General features: G+C 31.8%; 1 protein-coding gene across 11 annotated transcripts in view; it reads right to left on the bottom strand.

The window, feature by feature from the left end:
• LOC134708049 (arf-GAP with GTPase, ANK repeat and PH domain-containing protein 1-like) overlaps positions 1-21,345 on the bottom strand; it is a 100,734-nt gene that overhangs the window by 62,672 nt on the left and 16,717 nt on the right. For all 11 annotated transcript variants that reach the window (XM_063568311.1, XM_063568315.1, XM_063568312.1 and 8 more), the window contains exons 2-4: positions 13,123-13,181; positions 11,457-11,544; positions 1,744-1,829 (exon numbers count right to left, since the gene is read on the bottom strand). In XM_063568311.1, coding sequence (XP_063424381.1) covers positions 1,744-1,829; positions 11,457-11,544; positions 13,123-13,181 — 233 coding nt within the window. The remainder of the gene's footprint in view (positions 1-1,743; positions 1,830-11,456; positions 11,545-13,122; positions 13,182-21,345) is intronic.

Raw genomic sequence — 21,345 nt, 5'->3', positions numbered from 1 at the left:
TATAGGTAAAATAAACTGCATCACCGATCCCAACTGGATACAACAGCAGAGGTCAAACCCTGAACAGTTGGGGCAAAAATGGGCACAATATTCAAGTTTATTACAGGTCTTAATTTGGACAGTAATTAAATATTGAACACATAAATAAGGTTTCTGACACAGAATAAATTTATTCAAAGAATTTAAAATTGTTTATATGATTCAATTTATATTCAATTAAAGATTTTTTGCTTTGTGCTTTTGCACATTACTTAGTAAACCAGTTTTCAGGCTATATACAAAGATTTAGCAATTGTGACCCCCAATTTTTCTTGGGAAAATTGGTTATTTCTTACAGATTAAAAAATTGACCCCCTTTTTAAAAAAATAAATAAATTCTTAAACCTTAAAGATAAATAAACTGTTAACACAGAGATATGTTTTGCCTTTTAATAACAGTGATTAAGCAAATAGTTATCAAAGGTACCAGGATTATAGTTTAGTACGTCAGACACGTTTCGTCTACATAAGACTCATCAGTGACGCTCATATCAAAATATTTATACAGCCAACGAATGTTGAAATTAAAATATCATGTTACATAAGTTTAAAAAATATTCAAAGTCAATAAACTATGACAGGTACATGGCTAAACAATCTCCATGTAAATGAGATTTGCTAATGATAATACAACTGAACTGCATACCAAATACCATTGACTTATTATAAGTCACTCCTATAAGTCACTCACTTTAAACAAACCTAAACACAAACATTAACTTGTATACAATGTAAAAGTTTCAAAGTCAAAGAACCATGAAGAGATGGGGGTGCTATATAATCTCCATAAAAATGATAATTGCATACCAAACATCATTGACTTAACATAAGCTGATCTAATTGTATATACTCACAAACTAATACATGTACATGTAAATTGAGCAAAAGTTTCAAAGTCAATAGACCATATGACTGAGTGGACAGTGCCAAATATTCTTCCTGGAAATGAGATGTGTCAATGCTTATACAACTTAAGACCAATTAACATTGGCCTTTCACTAATGGTACCCCTTTAACTGATCTAATCACAAACTAATACATGTTAACTAAGCAAATTCAATTGACCATGACTAAGGGAGCTCAGTCAAATAATCTCCAAAGAAATGAGATATATGCCAATGCTTATACCACTGCATACCAAATATCATTGACCTACCACTAGTGGTTCTCCATAAACTGACCTAATCACAAACTCATACATGTAAAATAAGTCAATAGGCCATGACAGAAGGGGCAGGGCCAAATAAACTTCATGGAAATCAGATGTGCCAATGCTAATACAACTGCATACCAAATGTAATTGACCTAACACTTGTAGTTCATCATAAACTAGACCTTATAACAAACTAATACATTGTTGACTCAGTCTAAGTTGCTGCTGACACCATCAAAGGGAGACAAAAATTGCCAACCCCCAAAAATGCTTGTTTGAGGCACCTTTTTGGTCCCTAATTACTAAGCGGTTGGGACCATCACCCTTCCTTTTATGGTAAAGAACCTTTTGCTTAAATTTCAAAGAGATCCATACACTTAAACTTAAATATTGTCCATACCAAATGTCTTCAATGACAACGACGACATGGTAGCATTATACAATCCCCGTTAGAAAAAATAAGGGATAAATAACATCCTTTTTTCAAACAACCTGCTATCCATTCTCTATAACTCTTTAGTATTGATTATAGTATTGATTATAATACATACCTGCATTTCGGGTGATCCTCCTTCATCCCTTATCAAGAGTAGGTAACTCTGACCATCTATGATTACTTCTTTTTTGAAACGACCACCTATCAAAAGATTAATTAATCTGGATTTCAATATTTGCATTGTGACTAGTGTTGTCAAATCGTACACTTTTGCCTAACGAGTTACTCAGATAATCGTCCGACCAATTAACAGGTTAACCGGTAGTTTATGTTGATGTTTGAAGGCCTTATCTAAAGTACCCTACACATACATATATAGAAGATGTGGTATGAGTGTTAATGTGACAACCTTCCATCTAAGTCATACATTTACATTTTTATAATACGCTAAATTGAAGTTCAGTGTCCTTTGGAATTATTATAAGACTTGTTTGTGAAGATTCCTGGCTAGTTGACTTTTAATAATCAAATACACCATATCAACTATGGCGTTTGTACTAAATTCAGATTGAAAAATGAAAAAAATGAAAAGAAAACCTTCTTAATCTCGTAGAATTAAATATGTCTGAAACCGATGATTCTTTCATTTTCTCTTGTTGTCTCCCAAAATAATGTGGAGTGTTTCAATATAAATGATTAAGACAAAGCTTGTTACTCATACTATCAATTATACACTGATTACATTCACATAGTAGATAAAGGAAGATGTGGTGTGAGTGCCAATGAGACAACTCTCCATCCAAATAACAATTTAATAAAGGGCTGCGCTTTAGCGCATGATACGCCCATTGCTCTTTTAACTTGTCTTTTATGCTTTAAATGAATTTATATGATCAACTAGAAATAGTGTGAGCCCTGTCAAATACTCCCCCCCCCCCCCCCCCCCCCAAATAATAAATAACCAGATGCTCCGCAGGGCGTAGCTTTATACGACCGCAGAGGTTGAACCCTGAACGGTTGGGGCAAGTATGGACACAACATTCAAGCTGGATTCAGCTCTAAATTTGGATTGTGATTAAATAGTTGACACAGCATAGGTTTCTGACACAGAATGAATGTGTTCTAATGAACTTAAATTTTTTGTTTTCTCTTACAGCAATTCACTATGCTGTTGAATATTATTCCTCTCAAAAAAATGTTTGAAGAAATTTTCTTTTTATTTTTGAAATTTCAAATGAGAAAATTGAACCCATTTTTTTTAATCACATCCCCCTTTCCCTTATTCCAAAACTAATCTCAATTAAAATTTCTAATGGAGTTTGCAACAATTACTACTCATTTAAATACATCATAAAATATTAAGATGTAAAAAAAACTGCTTGTTATCACTGAATGGTAAAGATTATTTTAATTTATCAGTTGGTAGTAAAAAGTGAATATACATTGTATATTGTATATATAACAAAGATTTAAGTTGATTCTGGACAAAGAAAGATAACTCCAAATAAAAAAAAATCTTACAATTAGATTTTTCTTGCTTACTATTCTGGACAAAGAAAGATAACTCTAATTAAAAACAAAATTGCTATTTCACAATATTTTGCAATAAGATATTTCTTGCCATTGCGCAATACTGTGCAATTGAAAAGACTTGCTATTGCACAAAACTTAATATAATAATTTTAGATCCTGATTTGGACCAACTTGAAAACTGGGCCCATAATCAAAAATCTAAGTACATGTTTGGATTCAGCATATCAAAGAACCCCAAGATTTCAATTTTTGTTAAAATCAAACTAAGTTTAATTTTGGACCCTTTGGACTTTAATGTAGACCAATTTGAAAACAAGACCAAAAATGAGGAATCTACATACACAGTTAGATTTGGCATATCAAAGAACCCCATTTATTCTATTTTTGATGAAATCAAACAAAGTTTAATTTTGGAACCAGATTTGGACCAACTTGAAATCTGGGCCGATAATCAAGAATCTAAGTACATTTTTAGATTCAGCATATCAAAGAACCCAACCGATTAATTTTTTGTCAAAATCAAACGAAGTTTAATTTTGGACCCTTTGGACCTTAATGTAGACCAATTTGAAAATGGGACCAAAAGTTAAAAATCTACATACACAGTTAGATTCGGCATATCAAAGAACCCCAATTATTCAATTTTGATGAAATCAAACAAAGTTTAATTTTGGACCTTTTGGGCCCCTTATTCCTAAACTGTTGGGACCAAAACTCCCAAAATCATTACCAACCTTCCTTTTATGGTCATAAACCTTGTGTTTAAATTTCATAGATTTCTATTTACTTATACTAAGGTTATGGTGCGAAAACCAAGAAAATGTTTATTTGGGTTGCTTTTTGGCCCCTAATTCCTAAACTGTTGGGACCTAAACTCCCAAAATCAATACCAACCTTCTTTTTGTGGTCATAAACATTGTGTTTAAATTTCATTATTTTCTATTTACTTAAACTAAAGTTATTGTGCTAAAAACCAAGAATAATGCTTATTTGGGCCCTTTTTTGGCCCCTAATTCCTACACTGTTGAAACCAAAACTCCCAAAATCAATCCCAACCTTTCTTTTGTGGTCATAAACCTTGTGTCAAAATTTCATAGATTTCTATTAACTTAAACTAAAGTTATAGTGCGAAAACCAAGAAAATGCTTATTTGGGCCCTTTTTGGCCCCTAATTCCTAAAATGTTGGGACCAAAACTCCCAAAATCAATACCAACCTTCCTTTTGTGGTCATAAACCTTGTGATAAAATTTTATAGATTTATATTCACTTTTACTAAAGTTAGAGTGCGAAAACTAAAAGTATTCGGACGACGACAACGACGACGACGACGCCAACGTGATAGCAATATACGACGAAATTTTTTTCAAAATTTGCGGTCGTATAAAAATGAAAACTAGAGGCTCTCAACAGCCTGTGTCGCTCACCTGTTACTGTATTTACTGATGTCGGTCATCTTGGTTGGTAGGTCATTAGACACTTTTTTTCAAATAGATACCCTAGTAATGATTGTGGCCAAGTATGGTTAAATTTGGCCCATAGTTTAAGAAAAGAAGATTTTTGTACAAGTTACAAAAATAACGAAAAGTTGTTCAATATTGACTATAAAGGGCAATAACTCATTAAGAGGTCCTCTAACAATTTTGATCATGCAGACTTATTTGTAGATCTTACTTTCCTGAACATTATTGCTGTTTACAGTTTATCTCTATCTATAATAGTATTCAAGATAATAACCAAAAACTGCAAAATTTCCTTAAAATTACCAATTTTAGGGCAGCAACCCAACAACAAGTTGTCGGATTCATCTGAAAATTTGTGAGGGGATAAATCTTATTCTGATGGACATTTAAATTTTAAAAGATTTGCCCTTAATGTCTTAGTTTCAAAGATAAAAATCAAAAACTGCATTTTACCACTATGTTCTACTTTTAGCCATGTCGGCCATTTTATTTGGAAGGCAGGGTCATCGGACACATTTTTAAAACTATATACCACAATGATAATTGTGGCCAAGTTTGGTTATATTTGGCCATGCAGTTTCAGAGAAGAAGATTTTTGTACAAGTTACAAAAAATAACGAAAAGTTGTTAAAAATTGACTATTAAGGGCAATAACTCCTTAAGGGGTTGACTGACAATTTTGGTCGTGTTGACTTATTTGTAGGTCTTACTTTTCTGAACATTATTGCTGTTTACAGTTTATCTCTATCTATAATAGTATTCAAGATAATAACAAACCAGATGCTCCGCAGGGCGTAGCTTTATACGACCGCAGAGGTTGAACCCTGAACGGTTGGGGCAAGTATGGACACAACATTCAAGCTGGATTCCGCTCTAAATTTGGATCGTGATTAAATAGTTGACACAGCATAGGTTTCTGACACAGAATGAATGTATTCAAATGAACTTAAAATTTTTGTTTTCTCTTAGAGCAATTCACTATGCTTTTGAATATTAATCCTCTCAGAAAAATGTTTGAAGAAATTTTCTTTTTATTTATGAAATTTCAAATGAGAAAAATTTAACCCAATTTTTTAATCACATCCCCCTTTCCCTTATTCCAAAACTAATTTCAATTAAAATATTCTAATGGAGTTTGCAACAATTACTACTCATTTAAATACATCATAAAATATTAAGATGTAAAAAAACTGCTTGTTATCACTGAATGGTAAAGATTATTTAAATTTATCAGTTGGTAGTAAAAAGTGAATATACATTGTATATTGTATATAACAAAGATTTAAGTTGATTCTGGACAAAGAAAGATAACTCCAATTAAAAAAAATTCTTGCAGATATTTCTTGCTTACTATACTGGACAAAGAAAGATAACTCTTAATTAAAAAAATATTTGCTATTTCACAATATTGTGAAATTAGATATTTCTTGCCATTGCACAATACTGTGCAATTGAAAAGACTTGCTATTGCACAATACTTAATATAATAATTTTAGATCCTGATTTGGACCAACTTGAAAACTGGGCCCATAATCATAAATCGAAGTACATGTTTCGATTCAGCATATCAGAGGCCCAAGAATTTAATTTTTGTTAAAATCAAACTTAGATTAATTTTGGACCCTTTGCACTTTAATTTAGACCAATTTTAAAACTGGGCCAAAAATTAAGAATCTATATACACAGTTAGATTCAGCATATCAAAGAACCCCAATTATTCAATTTTTGATGAAATCAAACAATGTTTGATTTTGGACCTCGATTTGGGCCAACTTGAAAACTGGGCCAATAATCAAAAATCTAAGTACATTTTTAGATTCAGCATATCAAAGAACCCAAAGGTTTCAATTTTTGTTAAAATCAAACTAAGTTTAATTTTGGACCCTTTGGACCTTAATGTAGACCAATTTGAAAACGGGACCAAAAATTAAGAATCTACATACACAGTTAGATTCGGCATATTAAAGAACCCCAATTATTTAATTTTGATGAAATCAAACAAAGTTTAATTTTGGCCCCTTTTGGCCCCTTTTTCCTTAACTGTAGGGACCAAAACTCCCAAAATCAATACCAACCTTCCTTTTATAGTCATAAACCTTGTGTTTAAATTTCATAGATTTCTATTTACTTATACTATCGCTATGGTGCGAAAACCAAGAAAAATGCTTATTTGGGTCCCTTTTTGGCCCCTAATTCCTAAACTGTTGGGACCGAAACTCCCAAAATCAATACCAACCTTCCTTTTGTGGTCATAAACATTGTGTTTAAATTTCATTGATTTCGATTTACTTTAACTAAAGTTATTGTGCGAAAACCAAGAATAATGCTTATTTGGGCCCTTTTTTGGCCCCTAATTCCTAAACTGTTGAAACCAAAACTCCCAAAATCAATCCCAACCTTTCTTTTGTGGTCATAAACCTTGTGTCAAAATTTCATAGATTTCTATTAACTTAAACTAAAGTTATAGTGCGAAAACTAAAAAAATGCTTATTTGGGCCCTTTTTGGCCCCTAATTCCTAAAATGTTGGGACCAAAACTTCCAAAATCAATACCAGCCTTCATTTTATGGTCATAAACCTTGTGTTAAAATTTCATAGATTTCTATTCACTTTTACTAAAGTTAGAGTGCGAAAACTAAAAGTATTCGGACGACGACGACGACGACGACGACGCCAACGTGATAGCAATATAAGACAAAATTTTTTTCAAAATTTGCGGTCGTATAAAAACTGCAAAATTTCCTTAAAATAACCAATTTAGGGGCAGCAACCCAACAACAGGTTGTCCGATTCATCTGAAAATTTCAGGGCAGATAGATCTTGACCTGATCAACAATTTTACCCTGTCAGATTTGATCTAAATGTAATGGTTTCAAAGATATAAGCAAAAATATACATTTTACCCCTGTGTTCTATTTTTAGCCACGGCGGCCATCTTGGTTGGATGGCCAGGTCACCGGACACATTTTTTAAACTAGATACCCCAAGGATGATTGTGGCCAAGTTTGGTTAAATTTGGCCCTGTAGTTTCAGAGGAGAAGATTTTTGTAAAAGTTTACGGACGACGGACACAGGACGACAGACGACGGATGCCAAGTGATGAGAAAAGCTCACTTGACCTTTCAGGTCAGGTGAGCTAAAAATGAAAAGAAAACCTTCTTAATCTCGTAGAATTAAATATGTCTGAAACCGATGATTCTTTCATTTTCTCTTGTTGTCTGATGTGGAGTGTTTCAATATAAATGATTAAGACAAAGCTAGTTACTCATACTATCAATTATACACTGATTACATTCACATAGTAGATATAGGAAGATGTGGTGTGAGTGCCAATGAGACAACTCTCCATCAAAATAACAATTTAATAAAGGGCTGCGCTTTAGCGCATGATACGCCCATTGCTCTTTTAACTTGTCTTTTATGCTTTAAATGAATTTATATGATCAACTAGAAATAGTGTGAGCCCTGTCAAATACCCCCCCCCAAATAATAAATAAAAATGCACAAAAAAGTTGGCACTATTAAGGCTACCTCAAATTTAACTAAGTTTGTTGTCTTAATTTTTCATCCATTCATAAAATTTTGTGAAAGTGTTAGTTATTGTCCCAAAATTGGAAAAATCCCCCCTTTTTTTAGCATAAAAATTCATAACACAGAAATGTAAAATCTGAAATTTATAAAAATTGAAAGGGGGCTTACATCAATAGATATAAATAATTCACCAAAGTTTCATGGACATTGGTGAAAGACTTTTTGAGTTATTGTCCGAAGTGTTAAAAATCACCCTTTTTTATGAATAAAGCCCCATAAATCCAAAACTTAAAATCTGAAATTTATAAAAATTGAAAGGGAGCTTACATCAATAGATATAAACAATTCACCAAAGTTTCATAGACATTGGTGAAAGCCTTTTGGAGTTATTGTCTGAAGTGTTAAAAATCACCCTTTTTTTTATGAATAAAGCCCCATAAATCCCAAACTTAAAATCTGAAATTTAAAAAAAACGAAACAAAGGGAGCTTACATCAATAGATATAAAAAATCACCTTTTTTTATGAATAAAGCCCCATAAATCCAAAACTTAAAATCTGAAATTTATAAAAATTGAAAGGGAGCTTACATCAATAGATATAAACAATTCACCAAAGTTTCATGGACATTGGTGAAAGCCTTTTTGAGGTATTGTCCGAAGTGTTAAAAATCACCCTTTTTTTATGAATAAAGCCCCATAAATCCAAAACTTTAAATCTGAAATTTATAAAAATTGAAAGGGAGCTTACATCAATAGATATAAACTATTCACCAAAGTTTCATGGACATTGGTGAAAGCCTTTTTGAGTTATTGTCCGAAGTGTTAAAAATCACCCTTTTTTATGAATAAAGCCCCATAAATCCAAAACTTTAAATCTGAAATTTATGAAAATTGAAAGGGAGCTTACATCAATAGATATAAACAATTCCCCAAAGTTTCATGGACATTGGTGAAAGCCTTTTTGAGTTATCCGAAGTGTTAAAAATCACCCTTTTTTTATGAATAAAGCCCCATAAATCCCAAACTTAAAATCTGAAATTTAAAAAAAACGAAAGGGAGCTTACATCAATAGATAAACAATTTTAATAAAGTTTCATGGACATTGGTGAAAGCCTTTTTGATTTATTGTCCAAAGTGTTGAAAATCCCCCCTTTTTTATGAATAAAGCCCCATAAATCCAAAACTTAAAATCTGAAATTAAAAAAAAAACAAAAGGGAGCTTACATCAATAGATATTAGCAATTCACCAAAGTTTCATGGACATTGGTGAAAGCCTTTTTGAGTTATTGTCCGAAGTGTTAAAAATCCCCCCTTTTTTATGAATAAAGCCCCATAAATCCAAAACTTAAAATCTGAAATTTAAAAAAAACGAAAGGGAGCTTACGTCAATAGATATAAACAATTAACCAAAGTTTCATGGACATTGGTGAAAGCCTTTTTGAGTTATTGTCCGAAGTGTTGAAAATCCCCCCTTTTTTATGAATAAAACCCTATAAATCCCAAAATTAAAAAAAAAACGAAAGGGAGCTTGTGTCAATAGATATAAACAATTCAACAAAGTTTCAGGGCAATTGGTGAAGGTGTTTTTGAGTTATTGTCCGAAGTGTGGACGACGGACGGACGGAAGGACAGACGGACGGACAACGATATACCATAATACGTCCCGTCCCGGGCGTATTAAAAGTAAACCATATAGGTTAAAGTACGGCCTTCAACATGGAGCCTTGGCTCACACCGAACAACAAGCTATAAAGGGCCCCAAAATTACTAGTGTATAACCATTCAAAAGGGAAAAACAACGGTCTAATCTATATAAACAAAACGAGAAACGAGAAACACCTATATATATATATATAAACAAACGACAACTACTGTACATAGGTTTGCAATTCACCATTTTTGAGTTTTAAGTATGACAAAGCCTTGCATGACAGAGATTGCACATTCAGATGTACAATGTAGGTCTACACAATATAAGAACAAAAATGAATCGTAAAACTTAATCATATTACTGATTTAAAGTTACTGTTGTTACTGTTAACAAAACATATATATATACCTAATCATATTACTGATAAAAAATCAGTAATATGATTAAGTTTTACGATTCATTTTTGTTCTTATATTGTGTAGACCTATATATATATATATATATATATATATACTAATTATGTTTTCTTACGATCTTGCCCTGAGCTGAGAGACATGGTATTTGGTATTCGGTCCTTCAAACAGTTAAACGGTTAACCGTTGACAACACTAATTGTTACATATAATCAAAGTGATCAAAATCACTGGTGGAAAGATAAGAAGAGTAATTTAAATAGATTTAACTGATGTGGACCAAAAAAGTCACCCAATATAACAAACTTTTTTTTCCTTTTTTTTTTCGTTCCCTGCACAGACATGACAGAAGGTGCCAAAATCAATAATTTTTGTAAAAATGTTTCCCTAAGTAATAATATAAGTGGATTGTTTTGAGTGGCATGAACAAAAGATGTCTGCCCTATCATTAGGTGATTGAAACTACATCCATGAGTGTCAGATGAAAATGAGGAGGTTGTTTATTTATAAGTACATGTATCTGCTAAAAAAAAATACTGAGTGTCAGATAATAAGGGACTCGTAAAAACTACAAGTAATAGCTTTTGGAAAAAAGCTAGCCGTCTCTTAGCTGACGAAAGTGGAAAGTGTTCTTGCTTTGTGGATTAATTCATTCAGAATAGCCTTGCATTTCAATAAAAAAAAAAAATTACCACACATTTTATGAAGCAGTATTTTGACTTATTGTGTAATGTTGTGTCAAATAAGGTCCTTATCGTACATTGTCATGGTTGTAAATGCTTAACATGTTAGTCAAACAATTTATTCTCTCAACGTGAAGAATCATAACCATGTTCAAGTTTTCTTATGTTTTCCGTGTATAAAATGTACATAACAGTGAGCGATTGAATTAAATGTGAAACAATGTGTGTGTTTACAAAACTTCAGGAGATTCAGTTATTTATAGATAAATGTAACCTGTGTACTGATATGCATGATTGGTGACCAGGCAAAATCTAATTGCTAAAATACAGAGTACAAATCTGATACTCTACAGAATTGAAAGACATATACTAGATTTGGATTGTCCCAACCAATCAACACACTTTAATTATTAACGTCTCAGTGTTATATCTTCCAATTAAGTAGTAAGAAGCATTCAGCCCACAGACTGTTCATAGTTTAATTCTTAATAATTTGTCTCAGTGGAGACATTAATAAATCCATCTGTCTGACTTTAATGGAAAATTCTGGAACCCACCTTCTGGAGATTCTTCTTGCATGTAGGAACCAGTTAGATATCTATGCACCAATGCTGACTTCCCACTATGAACACTGCCTAATATTCCCTGAAAAATGACATTTATTATTATAGAATAAATTTTCAAGAATTTTAGGTGATTAATCCCATTTAACTAACCTTATCAAATATCTTTGAATAAAAAGGAAATCGAAAAACGTAAGTTGTCTGCCTTGTATTCTTCAAAAAGATCAACCAATGTCTGGTACTAGTACTGTACGATGTGAGATCAACAGGTAAAACTTATACATTTGTAATAACCTGTTAATCCCCCACATCACATTTGGGATTTGCACACTCTCAAATGTCTTCAATGCTTTACTTATAACTTAATTTTGGATAAAAGTCTTAGCATCAAGATCTTTTAAAAAAATGATATATAAAGCATTTATAACAAGTGAAACTGCGAGCCACTGCTCACTGATGATACCCCCGCCGCAAGTGGAAAATATTAATAGTGTAAAAATATGCAAGTGTTCGGTAAACAGGAAGTTGTCGAGTGATGAATCTGAAAACGCATCACACGGTATAGCTGACTTATATAATTCCTGAAACCAAATTTCAGAAATCCTTGTATTGTAGTTCCTGAGAAAAGTGTGAAGAAAATTTTCAACTTGGCTATCATGTGTAAAATCATACAAGTATTCGGTAAATAGGAAGATGTCAAGTGATCAATCTGAAAACGCATCACACAGTATAGCTGACTTAGATAAACCCTGAAACCAAATTTCAGAAATCCTTGTATTGTAGTTCCTGAGAAAAATGCGACGAAAAAATAAATAGTGTAAAAATATGCAAGTGTTCGGTAAACAGGAATTTGTCGAGTGATGAATCTGAAAACGCATCACACGGTATAGCTGACTTATATAAATCCTGAAACCAAATTTCAGAAATCCTTGTATTGTAGTTCCTGAGAAAAGTGTGACGAAAATTTTCAACTTGGCTATCATGTGTAAAATCATACAAGTATTCAGTAAACAGGAAGTTGTCAAGTGATCAATCTGAAAACGCATCACACGGTATAGCTGAAAACGCATCACACGGTATAGCTGACTTAGATAAACCCTAAAACCAAATTTCAGAAATCCTTGTATTGTAGTTCCTGAGAAAAATGCGACGAAAAATATTCATGGGACGGACTGACTGACGAAGGGACTGACGGACAGACAGAGGTAAAACAGTTTACCCCCCCTTTTTCAAAGCAGGGGTATAATAACCATAAAAATGTTTGGCTGTTCCCGTTTCCTCCTCAAGGAGTAAGTGCATTGCAGTTCATATTTGATCAGTTTAAAAACTACGAGCAGGGTAAATATATATGTTGTTTCATAAAAATATATAATAAAAGTTTATGTTAGCTGCTTAAATGTATATATTTTTAAGGATAACGATGGAAATAAAGTAAATACAAACAGTAAGTTTGAGTGCATGTGTCAAACGTATTTTGTGCTCATTAGAACACGGCTTTGTTCACAAAGCGTAATAAGGACGTCCTATAAGAATAAGAAATATTGTTCTCTTCTGCATTAAACTTAATTTAACTGTGCATACCTTTCTAAAAAAAAATTTGCAAACATTCATTTGATAAGACATTTGAAAAAAGATTTATCAATTGTTATTTTGTACATACTAATTTGAGGTCTGGTACTGATCTGCTCAATGTCCATTCCTGGCTGTTTACAAATGAATCTGAAAATAGAAACAATTAACTTCTTAAAGTTAAAGGTCAAACAAAGTTCTGGCAACAGTTTTCTCTGACTTATGATCTACTTTAATTCAAGACAGATAAGTTAAGTTTTAAAAGTGTGACAGACGGACTGACACAGGGATTCCTATGTAGTTAAAAAACCAAATAATGAATATATAGTTAATTTCTAGACACTTTTTTTCATTTTATCCTTCTGCTATTGTTTTTAAAAGAAAAAAAAATCAAGTGAAAATTGGGCCAATGTTTTTTTTTTTAGAAGTTTGTTAGTTTGTTTGCCAAATTGTATTTACTTACGTGACCTATACTTGTGCGTTACTATTGCTCCATCAGTTTTTGTTCTACGATATGGTAAAGTCAAACGTTTAAAGGAACCAAACATTACAGTTTACTAATTATCCATTTGTTATCAAACATAATGGATCACAAACATTGTGGTTTCCTTTCACTTTGAGAATTAAACTGTCTATATCTTTGCAAGAAATCTATGCCAAAACATTAACTTCTCAAACTAGCTTTGAGCACATACAACTTTAACCACTTTGAACCTGACTTGTGTCATCATTAACAGTAAGGGTATTCAATCCACAAAATTCATCAAGACTTGTATCATACACCTCACATTTAATTTCCTTTTGCTCATCATATCTTATCAATTTAATGATTTATCTAACTTTGCAAAAAAATATTCCACTGATAACTGAATCCTGAAATAATTGCATTCCTGCATTTTCCAAGTGATCAAAAGTCCAACTTCTACATGTTAGGATCCAGGGTATTCAAAAGTTAATCCAACATATTTTCTTGTTCTCAATCAAATGCTGATTTAATCACTTTTTATAATTCAGTTTAAATCATTTAAATCAACAATCTAGTTTTACTTGTACATTTGTATCTGTATTTGAAACTGCATTAAAAGTTCACTTTTGCACATGCTTTTAAGTATCTTTTTGTATCTAAAAGATTATAGTAAGATAGTCATTTTCCCTCTAAAGCAGACTGAAATAAAAAAAAAAAGTGAATTCCTTCCCTAATCACCTGTACACCACTGCTTATCAACAGATAAATTTAGGTTTCACCTGTTGCTCGTACTACAAACTCCCATGAGCCTTTACTGTGTATACAGATATCACACAAAATCAAATTCTTATGTTTTAAAGAAACACCTTATTTTTAAAAATAAAACACTCAATATGTCATGTACTTTGCATGATCCCCCATAACATAACATCTTTGACACTGATGTGTGTTTCCCTTTCAAAATAACTACTATCATAATATGCCTTGTATAATCCATATTGTTACATATTGGTTATATAATCCACACATCCATTCTGCCACAGAAATTCAGGAAAACAAACCTTGCCACTTGTAAAAATTCCTGTTTAGTGAAACTCTTGTAACTCAAAAGTTCTGTCTGAATGTTTGCAGCATTTTCTTGGAAAAACCTATTTCCAATCATCAAACAGAATGTAAAAATATTTGTAAATGGTTCTAGCCCACTTCATGGACGTTAAAAATAAGCAAGAACTTTGTAACAAACAGTTTTCATTAAATTGTGTTTGTCATAAGGCTTTTTGTTCTTCTTCAGAGTACTGTACATGTACATGTGGATTGAATCATTAGTCAATTTAGGTGAACCATGAATTTAGATATATATATATTCAAAAAATATAAATTTCATATTGGCAGTTTGTAAATAATGAAAATAATTTTCTAATCTTTTCTTTAACCAAATAACATACACACCTGGCACAGCTAATATACTCTAAAGTTTTATAAATGTAATGGGGTGTATATCAAACAATAATTTACATACTGCTGATCTGTTAATTAGTCTGAATTTGAACCCACCTTCACAAGGTATTACCAGAGCTTCTCTAAATATTTGTGAAACGGTAGTTACAAAAGGGGGGGGGGGGGGGGGGTAAATCATTATTTATACAATCTCCATCCCAATATATAACAGACAAAAATTGTGTCAAAATTCAAAAATATAAAACCTTTATTAAATTTACCTAAGGAGTAATTATTGTGGATAGTCAGGTGGTTATCTTAAAAAATAGTAATCAACATGCTTTAAATTACATTTATAACATAACAAACCAGATGCTCCGCAGGGCGTAGCTTTATACGACCGCAGAGGTTGAACCCTGAACGGTTGGGGCAAGTATGGACACAACATTCAAGCTGGATTCAGCTCTAAATTTGGATTGTGATTAAATAGTTGACACAGCATAGGTTTCTGACACAGAATGAATGTGTTCTAATGAACTTAAATTTTTTGTTTTCTCTTAGAGCAATTCACTATGCTGTTGAATATTAATCCTCTCAAAAAAAAGTTTGAAGAAATTTTCTTTTTATTTATGAAATTTCAAATGAGAAAAATTGAACCTAATTTTTTAATCACATCCCCCTTTCCCTTATTCCAAAACTAATCTCAATTAAAATATTCTAATGGAGTTTGCAACAATAACTACTCATTTAAATACATCATAAAATATTAAGATGTAAAAAAAACTGCTTGTTATCACTGAATGGTAAAGATTATTTAAATTTATCAGTTGGTAGTAAAAAGTGAATATACATTGTATATTGTATATAACAAAGATTTAAGTTGATTCTGGACAAAGAAAGATAACTCCAATTAAAAAAAATTCTTGCAATAAGATATTTCTTGCTTACTATCCTGAACAAAGAAAGATAACTCTAATTAAAAAAAAATTTGCTATTTCACAATATTGTGAAATTAGATATTTCTTGCCATTGCACAATACTGTGCAATTGAAAAGACTTGCTATTGCACAATACTTAATATAATAATTTTAGATCCTGATTTGGACCAACTTGAAAACTGGGCCCATAATCAAAAAACTAAGTACATGTTTAGATTCAGCATATCAAAGAGGCCCAAGAATTTAATTTTTGTTAAAATCAAACTTAGTTTAATTTTGGACCCTTTGGACCTTAATCAATAATGTAGGCCAATTTGAAAACAGGACCACAAATGGAAGAATCTACATACACAGTTAGATTGGCATATCAAAGAACCCCATTTATTCAATTTTTAATGAAATCAAATAAAGTTTAATTTTGGACCCAGATTTGGACCAACTTGAAAACTGGACCAATAATCAAGAATCTAAGTACATTTTTAGATTCAACATATCAAAGAACCCAACCGATTCATTTTTTGTCAAAATCAAACTAAGTTTAATTTTGGACCCTTTGGACCTTAATGTAGACCAATTTGAAAAAGGGACTAAAAGTTAAGAATCTACATACACAGTTAGATTCGGCATATCAAAGAACCCCAATTATTCAATTTTGATGAAATCAAACAAAGTTTAATTTTGGACCCTTTGGGCCCCTTTTTCCTAAACTGTTGGGACCAAAACTCCCAAAATCACTACCAACCTTCCTTTTATGGTCATAAACCTTGTGTTTAACTTTCATAGATTTCTATTTACTTATACTAACATTATGGTGCGAAAACCAAGAAAAATGCTTATTTGGGTCCCTTTTTGGCCCCTAATTCCTAAACTGTGGGGACCTAAACTCCCAAAATCAATACCAATCTTCCTTTTGTGGTCATAAACATTGTGTTTAAATTTCATTGATGTCTATTAACTAAAACTAAAGTTATTGTGCGAAAACCAAGAATAATGCTTATTTGGGCCCTTTTTTGGCCCCTAATTCCTAAACTGTTGAAACCAAAACTCCCAAAATCAATCCAACCTTTCTTTTGTGGTCATAAACCTTGTGTCAAAATTTCATAGATTTCTATTAACTTAAACTAAAGTTATAGTGCGAAAACCAAGAAAATGCTTATTTGGACCCTTTTTGGCCCCTAATTCCTAAAATGTTGGGACCAAAACTCCCAAAATCAATACCAACCTTCCTTTTATGGTCATAAACCTTGTGTTAAAATTTCATAGATTTCTATTCACTTTTACTAAAGTTAGAGTGCGAAAACTAAAAGTATTCGGATGTTGACGACGACGACGACGATGACGCCAACGTGATAGCAATATACGACGAAAATTTTGAATCGTATAAAAAGACTTTTAGGATTTAAGTTCCACTCCCACCATGCCAGCAATAAAATATGTCATACTGACTCACTGTAAAAAGTCAATAAATCAAATTATTTATTTATCCCTTTTCTTCTTTATAACTGCATATATCCATTAAACTTGATGATGAATGTGAATTTTATGGTATAATAAACATATTTAGTTGATAAGTCAAAGTTTATGAATTTTGCCCTGAATGCATATTAGGTCCGAGACCACCATTGTCGTCCCTTGATTTTCATTGTTCACAATTATAGTTCCTAGTGTTGACAGTGGTTTACTTGCCATTAATTTTTATACCCCTTCCAAATTTATTTCTCCATGTTTAATGCCTCAAATTGCAAGTAGGGGAGTGAAATTAAACTGTAAAAAAATTTGGGTCCAGAATTTTAAAGGAAAGTAGTGATTTGGTCCAGCTGAAAAAGGTTTAATATTAGCAATTCAGAAGCTGTCAAAAGATTTCTTTAAGACACCTTAAACATAAAATTGTCCATATTTTGAGTTAGAGGCGATGAAGTTTTCTATAATTTTAATATAATTTGTTCCAATAGTAGTACAAAACACTGTAAAAGTTTCTTTGAGAAAGCGCAGGAGGGATTTTTTTTATTTTCATTTATGTTCTAAAAGAAATGCACTACAAAATAATTGTGGTCTCGGACCTGAAGAGGTGAAATCTGTAAATAACAGACTATTATTTGAACTTGGAATTATTTTTAATTATAGAATTTACTTGATTTCTTGTTATCGAAATTTTTAATAAATTCCATGCTTATTCTGTACTGAAATGTTCTGTGCTGCGCACAACACTTTGTATTACAAAGAAAATAGTATATTTTCAATAGAATGTACTGTGCCCCGCACAACACTATCTAACCAAAATACATTGATATAGGAAGATGTGGTGTGAGTGCCAATGAGACAACTCTCCATCAAAATAACAATTTAAAAAGTAAACCATTAAAGGTTAAAGTACGGCCTTCAACACGGAACCTTGGCTATTGTATGGAAAGTGTTATGAACCACTCAAAAAATCATAACACAAAATAAACATGGAATTTATAAAAAAAATTTAAACAAGAAAGTATGAAAATTCCGTAATTAAAAATATTTCCAAGTTCAAATAATAGCCTGTTGAATATAGAATCTGTACTTTGGCAACTTCCTAAAATGATTTGATGGTGTCAATTTGTCAAATAGCATTAAACTAAAGGATTCAAACTTTTATATTATAGAATTTCTGCAAAAATTATCAATTTTGGCATTTTATGGTCAAAATAGGCATTTTATAACTTTTTCAATATTGATGCATAAATGGCATCCTGACTTTCTATCTGACAGGTTTTCAAGTGTCAATATTTGTGTTTCTATGCCTTAATCTACTTCTTTTACTTATCTATGAACTCTGAATCTACAGAAAAGAAGATTATCTCAGACAAAATGTGTTGTATAAATGACCCTTGTCTAACGCCTTGTTTGGATGAAGTCAATCGTGGGAGGCTTGGTATATAAAATTTGATGTCCATAATAAAGACCTCACTAAATTTGTATCAAATGCACTTTACAATGTCTATTGTACCTGTTCCATGTCACCTAATATCTTTCTTTTCTTCTGTAGTATAGCAAGTTGTTTAAATATAAGCCTGTTGAGAATAAATGCAATGCATGTAAGTTTTGTCCTAAAAAGGCAAAAATCTTTGTATCAGACCATACTGTTTGTAAGAAAAGTAAATTGCAAGAGTCTTTTTGTGCTTAGATTTGTTGTATCATGTCACATGATTATAGAAATGATAAAAAAGACACACATTTTTATTTCTTATAGCCTCAATATGCATTTTTTAATGTAAATATGTGGCATGGTCTAAATTGACCCTAATTTTTTTCCAGTCTTACTTGGCCCATGGAAGTAATATTTAAAAGGAATAACAACGACTAATTAGCATGTATTTATAGCATGCTGAGCTCTGTACTAAAGTCATTCGATTTCATCCAATTATAGTCTCAGCGGTAAGACGCCTTTGGTCACTATCTGCGTTACCGCGGTTGTAAAAGGCATCTGGAATTTCTTATCAGTCACATGGTTTTATCGAGTCCGGTAATTATAGCGCACCTGTGGGAAATCCCTAGTTTATTAATAACAAGGTAGCGCTGTATCACATAGAATATCTACCTTTAGAAAGAAATCGAATGGTGAAAAAAACTTGAAAAACGGACGAGAATTGTTCAAACTACAGCAGTTTAACATGGAAAATTGTATTTAATTTAGCATATTTTTGCTTTTTAACGTTTGTTTTAAACTGTTCTAAAAGTAATTTCCGGTTAAAAGCGGATCCCGAGTTAAACAGTTAGATACCGATGAATCAATCAGGTTTCACATGATGTTTAACAAAATAATGTAGGCAAATGTAGGCATAGATTTTTTTACTGTTGAAATGTGCAAAGTTTATCGAGATTGAATGAAATTATATTTACTTTCAAGTATTCTAAATTTATGTATATGTCATAAATGTCATTGATTGCATTATTGAAACTGGACAACTAAAACGGGGATAATATTTTCGTAAATATAATATATTTATTAAAAAAGTGTTTATTGTGGAATGCTTGTATTAATATAATAAGCTATACAGCAAAAAATATAACAAACCGATGAAATGGGCTTGAATCTATCGGTCTTATGGTAAATTCATTTTTACACAAATTAGTTTATGTATCAAGAACTTAAATTGAAGGATAAACCGTTTAGAATTGTTAATAATTTAATTGACTATAAATACACGAGAGATTTAGATTTTTCATATTTAATAAAGGGTGTCCAAACGTATTTTTTGTACAGTCATCTTCTTAACTTTATATGGAAATGGTTTTTTAATTGTCTGTAAATTTTAAAATTGAAATGACACAACTTTGTTCTCCAATTTTCGTATGTGATAGCTGTCGGTTTTAACTAGTATTAAGTTCAAACTTACCAAAAATAGGGAAAAATTGGACTAAAATAAAAATTGAACGAATGACTCTTTTCGTCAGCGTACATCAACGGAATGTAACGAATGGACTATTCAGGTTACTTCGCATGTATATTCGACAAAAACTTGTCTGTTCGTAGTTCTCCGTGAACACGAAAATGACCGATAAGTGTCAGCGATTTGATCGATCACATGCGGAGAATAAACTTCCATGCCAGATATTGAACCAATTAACGAGTTATTGAAAGATGGGTGGTAACGCAGATGAAACCTTTGAAGTGACGACGATGTTATTCCTTTCAATATTACTTCCATGCTTTGCCTAAGACCCTTTTAAAATAATATGATATGTTATTTTTTATTTTTTTTTCCATTTAAAGTACTTTCAATACATATGTAAGGATTGTTTATAACCAAAGAGCTTCACACATTTAAAATTGCTGAAAAATATTACATCTTCATGTAAGGCCCCCCCCCCTTCATTGAAAACCCTCAATTTTTAGGCACAGACTCATATAAATTTGACTTTTGAATAATTATGCCAAGTCTGATAAATCAAATGAGTACTCTATTGCTTTTAGTACATGACAAGTTATATATAAAGGCATTTAAAACGTTTTTTTTGCAATATTTTACTTTTAAAAGCCCCAAATGTTAATAGATGAAATTTTTACACGCAAAGATGAGTATAGAACTTAAATTTATGTCTATAATATACATCCTATTGTCATGAAACTTTGTAAGCAGTGTTATAATTCAGTAAACTTTGGTTAAACCATTTCTCTTTAAGATTTGTCAACTCTTTCTACCCTTTTAGGTCTAAGACCACCATTGTCGTCCCTTGATTTTCGTTGTTCACAAATATAGTCCCTAGTGTTGACAGTGGTTTACTTGCCATTAATTTTTATACCCCTTCCAAATTTATTTCTCCATGTTTAATGCCTCAAATTGCAAGTAGGGGGTTGAAATTAAACTAAAAAAATTTGGGTCCAGAATTTTAAAGGAAAGTAGTGATTTGGTCCAGCTGAAAAAGGTTTAATATAAGCAATTCAGAATTCTGAAGCTGTCAAAAGATTTCAAGACGCCCTATACATAAAAATGTCCATATT

Source organism: Mytilus trossulus, chromosome 2 (assembly GCF_036588685.1).
Source record: "Mytilus trossulus isolate FHL-02 chromosome 2, PNRI_Mtr1.1.1.hap1, whole genome shotgun sequence".
NCBI lineage: Eukaryota > Metazoa > Mollusca > Bivalvia > Mytilida > Mytilidae > Mytilus > Mytilus trossulus.
The sequence above is the reverse complement of the archived record's forward strand: the minus strand, read 5'-3'. Positions and strand labels throughout refer to the sequence as shown.